General features: G+C 36.8%; 1 protein-coding gene across 2 annotated transcripts in view; it reads right to left on the reverse strand.

Moving 5' to 3' along the window:
- Positions 1-5603, reverse strand: part of LOC109079574 (netrin-1-like) — a 49841-nt gene extending 44238 nt beyond the window's left edge. Inside the window, exons 1-2 of one of the 2 annotated variants that reach the window (XM_042729360.1) lie at positions 5252-5601; positions 4041-5090 (exon numbers count right to left, since the gene is read on the reverse strand). In XM_042729360.1, coding sequence (XP_042585294.1) covers positions 4041-5055 — 1015 coding nt within the window. In that variant the 5' untranslated portion in view covers positions 5056-5090; positions 5252-5601. Of the gene's footprint in view, positions 1-4040 lie in introns of both variants that reach the window. The other variant, XM_042729366.1, reaches the window with a different exon arrangement.
- Positions 5604-6102: the final 499 nt, after the last annotated feature.

Genomic DNA, 6102 nt, shown 5'->3' on the forward strand with positions numbered 1-6102 from the left:
ATTGTCATAAATATTATAAATAATATATTGAAAATAAAATATAATTTAAAATTTGTGGGGAGTGGGGGGGTTGATTGGGTCTAAAACATCTAGAAGTCATTGATTTAAAAAGAAAAAAATAAAAATAATATTAAAATAAAAAAAAAAAAAAAAAAAAAAAAATAATAAAAAAAAAAAAATATATATATAATAATTTTCAAAATTATAAACAAATATAAATTTTTTAAATTGGAAAAGAAAGGCTAAAATGTTACTCAAAGATGTTTGAGCAAGACACAGCATCAATGGAAATCACGTAAGTGATAAAAAAAAATTAAAAGAAAAAAGTAATAATAATAATAATAATAATGTAATTACTATTATAAACAAAGTAATTAAAATATATTATTTTAAAACATAATTTAATAAAAATACATAAAATACTATGTTTTAGTTATAAATACACTATGTTTATATTTTAGTTATAAATTAATGAATAAATAAAATTTGATCCTGAAACCTGCACTTTTGAACACCTTTGAACACACATGAGGAACTGAATGTCTAGCAGTCATTGTTTTCTGCAGGGAGACTCAAGAGGTTTTATGACATCACCCTTTTGCACAGTCCTTTCATCAGACTTATGGTCCGGCAACAACACTGAGAAAACCACAGATGGTCCGCAGACCTCGAGCAGCTCTTCATGGTAGCCCAGAAATCTGCCCGCGGTTCCTTTTAGTCTAGTCACATCACAGCAGGCCAAAAACACCATGACCCAGAGGACCACAGTGGAACAATGCAGAGAGATCCAACACAAGACAATTCCAGCAGTCTGCTCTGTGTAAAGAGCTGCGATGCGCGTCTGCCTTAATCAGCTTCCACACACAGGTTAACTTGCTTATGTGAACACTTAATCTACAACAAAGTTTTGCTAACACAAACAGCAATCTGTAAACTATTCATTCAATTATACAATTCCTGATAGAAGTCTACACATAAATCTGGAGCGCAGAAAACCTTGATGTCTATTTTTAAGTTTCTGTGTTGAAAGGAGGATTGAGCTATTTTGGTGTTGATTTAATCCCAACTGATTGAAAACTCCTTCCAGCTGAAGACATATTTGTGCGCAATGAAATTTAATGTTTTGAAAGTTTCCAAAGAAGTAAAATTTTCATCTGCTCATCAAGTCTACAAATGCTTTTAGTGAAACCTTGTGTGAAAGGTTTGATTTTAGGAATGCTATGGATCATCAATGACATTTCCTGTCTTTATTCAAGGGAGATTTTATCACCATTTATCACCACAACTTTCTATTTGAAACACAATGATCTTGATTAGACTGACCAAATTTACACAAGCAAATAAATACATCTAAATAAATTAATACAAATTCTGTCACTGCATTTTAGAGCTTTTTTAACAAATGTGCAAATTTATTTTCACATATGCATATAATTTTTGGAAGCTGCATTTAAAATTGTCTGATTGCAGGTTTGAATTGAACATGAAGCTTTTGATAGTGAAATCTCACAAAATTGCTTTTGTGTGATGATAAGTATATTTCTATCAAATAATTAATATTATTTATTACCAATAACATGACATTATTTTAACCTCTGCATGTAAGACTTCCAGAAAAAAATACATTATATATTATATTATATTATATTATATTATATTATATTATATTATATTATATTATATATATTAAAATAATAATATAATAAATTATATTACATTATATTTTACTCTGTATTTTTAAAGTAATATGGTGATATTTAATGCATTTTCAAACAGCAGGCATAGTTTTATTTGCAAATGAACTGAATGCATCTGTAAGGTGAGATTTTTATCATCATAATGCACAAATATGGAATAAATAATTAAATAAATAACAGTATAACTGCATGACCTATTTTAACAATGTTTTTCTCAGTCTGCTGGCTTTTTGCCCTGCATGGTTTTGCAAGTTTGGCAAAAACTTGTACAGTGCATACATAAAATCTGAAAGTATCTATCTACTGTAGATAACATTTCTATTGTCCTGTGATTGCTACACATAATTTCCCACAAATACCTGCCTTGCCCACCTCATTCCACTGAGTAGAATGGAAAGAATCCGGACAGAAAGACTTACTCTTAATTGTGAGGCGCTTGATCAAAGCAAGTAAATTTGTACCAGATGTAACAATCTCTTTGAAAAAGTTTGGTACAAAACTTTTGACCAGACTTTTTTTTTTGGATTCTGTCATAGATCTCATTTACAGCTTCATCATCAAGCCTTCCTGTTCAACTCTGTATTGTCGCGTGCAAAAGCACAAAGTGAGAAAACAGCTTCTGTCAGTCATCTCTCATATCATGATGGTGGTGCCCTCATTCTCCATTCATGGGAATGAACTTTTATTTATAACCACAGGCCTACCGACACACATCCATCTACTGCTCAACAATGTTCGCATACGCATGACGGCCATCTGTCAGGAGCGTTTAATATCCGTTCACACTTTTTTAATTTAGTTTTTGACTTCACCAAGTGACAACAAACTCATCAAACAGAGCATTTGCTGACAGCTTGATGCTTTTGTCATGGAGTCATGTTTAACACGGCGTGAATAGAATAGAGAAAATCTTTTTATGGCAGTAATTGTGACAGGCAACGTATGAAGTTGATGAAACACCTGCAGGAGCCCTTATTATGATAAAATTGAGAAAAAGAAAGGAATTATACGGTTCTTTCACAATGAGATCCTCATGCTCATGTTTTCGCGACGGATTTTATTTTCTTTTTTAACTGGGGAAACCGACTTTTCATCTGGAAACTAGCAGTTTACTTTCAACTCGCCAAAACAAACAACAAGACTGATGTAATCTTTCCTTCAATCTGATAATGACACCTGCCGTGCAATAACACGACAAGCCTTTTCAGCAAATCTCACCCTCCAGAATGTTTCCTTCCACAGAATGGATGTTGAAAGGCACTTCCAAACTCAGTTACACCCACCCACCCATTACGCTGAATAACTATGAGTGCTATCTGTGAGGCCGCTGCAACATGTGTTTCAAGCAGTAGTAGCATGTTTAAAAATTAGATGACTTTGATTACAAAAGAGATTTGTTTTAATCTAATCAGATGTCTCAAATCTAATTATATGATCACTTGTAGGAGTAAAAAATTATGTGGGATTACACAGGATTTATGTGAAAACATGGACACATTGTCAGGTGTTCATGTGGGGAAAATGTGGGGGAAATACCTTTTCTGAAGTATTCCTTACATTAAAATATGCAAATAAAAGGGGTATTCTCACAACAAAAGCGGCATTAAAGTAAAACCTACCTAAACTAATTTAAATGTTTTAAATTACAATGAATGCAGTTTATTTTGTGCATTTAGTAGGGTTTGAATAAACCAATGTGCCCTGTTTCAGTTTGAATGTGAAAGTTCATACAATCATGAGATGTCTTCATAGATTCAACTTTAAAAGATTCTGATAGGAAAATGAAAAAAAAAAATCATCCCAAGCTCCTGAAATAAAAAAAAAATGAAGACTACTCATGATGTTCAGTATGTTCATTTGCATTAACTGAAAGTATACGTTTGGCACTAAAGTTGATCAATTAATCAAGAAAAAATGCAAGACTCAATTCCTTATTTTTACCTCATCATCCTAAGCATTTTGGAGATTTCCTCATCTTGTGAGGCCCAAAAATCTGAAACCATTAATAAAATATCTATATATTTAGCATTTTTCTAATCTAATACGCATTTCTTTCATTATGATCTGCATACCATTTTGAGTGAAAATTGCTTTCAAAGTAACAAAACTATTTCAAAGTTTCGCCTCAGACTTTTGGACTGGAGAAACACTTCATTTGCATTAACAATCGTCACTGCATTATATATAAATAATAACCACAGATCATTAGTTAAAGCACGAGAGTTTAAATTTTCATATTCCATTAACATTTCTGCGCGAGTCCTTAATGAAACCTATTATGAATGTTTGCCTACAAAGAACCAGCAGCACTTGCTGAGTTAAAGTGCATCAGAAATGACTCACCGACGCATTCGTTCGCCTCTCTGGCCGTCGCGCGCTGCCACGGCCGGTCGTAGTGGAACGGCTTACACCTGTCGCACTCCGGTCCCGCCGTGTTGTGCTTGCACTCGCACACTAGGTTCCCTTCTCGGTCCTTTACGCACTTTGACGCGTGCCCGTTACACTTACACCGACCGCCGACCTGCAGGTCAGACACGGCGTAAAAATACGAGTCCCTGGCGAGCTCCGAGTCATCCTCGTTCTCATCCCCGAAGGTGTGCAACCGGTTGAAGGTCACTTTGATATCGGTGGCCGTGACCCAGTCCTGCAGAACGGGAGAGTTGTCGAAGTCGTGCGCGGAGGGTCTGCCATCCAGCGTGCTGAACGCGATGAGCCCACCTGTTAACGGCTGCATGTCCGTGTGCGAGTCCGTGCAGATCGCTTCCTGCTCGTTCTGCTTGGTGATCGCAGCTTTGCTTGCTTTGTTGTACATTTTCTTGCACTGGGTTGAGTAGAACTGAAACGGCACCCAGGTTTTTCCGTAATCCATGGACTTGAAGATGGCCATGGATTCAGGGCGAGGAGAGCAGAACTGGAGGCTCACGTAAGTCACCTCGAACTTCTTCCCCAAGGACAGCGTCAAAGTCACATTTTGCGGGTATTGCACGTAGTTCTCCGACTGCCAGCAGGTGAGGTTGTGAGGGTTGTTGAGGTCTGTCAGGTACGCGGGTGGATGCGACTTCTTGGGGTCTGTGGCGTCACAGATGTTGCAGTCCCTCGATCTTTCCTCGCCCTTCTCGGTCACCACGCAGTACCGCGACGCAGGAGCGCCGCAGGTGCTGGACACGCGCACGTCCTTTCCGAATGCGGAGTTCACAAAGTCGGGGATGCAGCGTCTGGGGTTGCCGTTCTCGTCGTAACACGGGTCCGGAGGAGAGGATTGAGCCGCGAACATACTCATTCCGTATCCACTACGAACACCGGCAACCATCCCGATGATGGACACCATGGAGACGCACGTTACCAAAATCCTTATCATTGCACCACGGGGTCCTCGGTGTCACTGAAACAGCACTGAACAAAAAAAGGAAACTTTTGCATTTAAAAAAAAAAAACACCGAAATGCGTGTATTTAGAATCTTTTAGCGTGGAGTTTCCAATATACTATGTGTGAAAGATTTGTGCGTAATTACAGGCGACTTTTCTTAAAGACAAATCCACAAAGTGCACTATACCTCTTTGCTCGGGTGGAGAAGTATGGCAAACCAGTCTAAAAAAGAAATTATAGGGTGCTCTCCCTTTCTTTTCTCTCTCCCGGATATGCTGTAATCTCTTTTCCCACTTTCAACCAATATGAAACAGAAAACCTGCTATTATTTTCCGAGGCTCCCTTTCTTACTCTGCCTAAAGCCTAACTCATTCACACCTCTGCCTCTCTGTGACTGAGTGTCGCAGCTCAGTCCTTCTCTTTTTCTGCTGCTCTGTCTGAATTCAATAGGGGGTTCAGTCGTTTACCATTCTCTCTGTGCGCCTGCATGAGTAAAGCACTGTATTGCCTATGTGTGCAAGAGGCACAATGGATTTCTTATGCACGTTTATATGTAGTTGCATTTCGAGTTATTCGTAATTATAGAGGAACTTTTGACTATCTGGAAAAATAAAACTGTTTAGTTACAGCAGTTTTGAAGGGGGAAAAAACTTTTTGTTATACATACTAATCGACCTTTGAGCAGATTAATTTAGAGACAGAGAGAGAGAGAGAGAGAGAGAGAGATTTGCTGATATATATTTATATAAAGCAAATATAATAAAAGGGTTTGCATTTTTTAATTAAAACTAAATGTATTGTTTTATTAAAAATAAATGAAATTAATTAAAATATCGTATAGAACAGAAAAAAACGCTAAATAACAAATCGTTAAATCACTCTTGTATTAAAACAGCAGAAAATATTTAACGCAACACAATAAAGTAGCTACTACAAGATAATGAATGGATGGATGAATGAATGAATGGATGGATGAATGAATGAATGAATGTATGATAGACATGCAGATTGACAGATCAACTAATTGACACTGCATGC

Source organism: Cyprinus carpio, chromosome A3, assembly GCF_018340385.1.
Source record: "Cyprinus carpio isolate SPL01 chromosome A3, ASM1834038v1, whole genome shotgun sequence".
NCBI classification, from domain to species: Eukaryota; Metazoa; Chordata; class Actinopteri; order Cypriniformes; family Cyprinidae; genus Cyprinus; species Cyprinus carpio.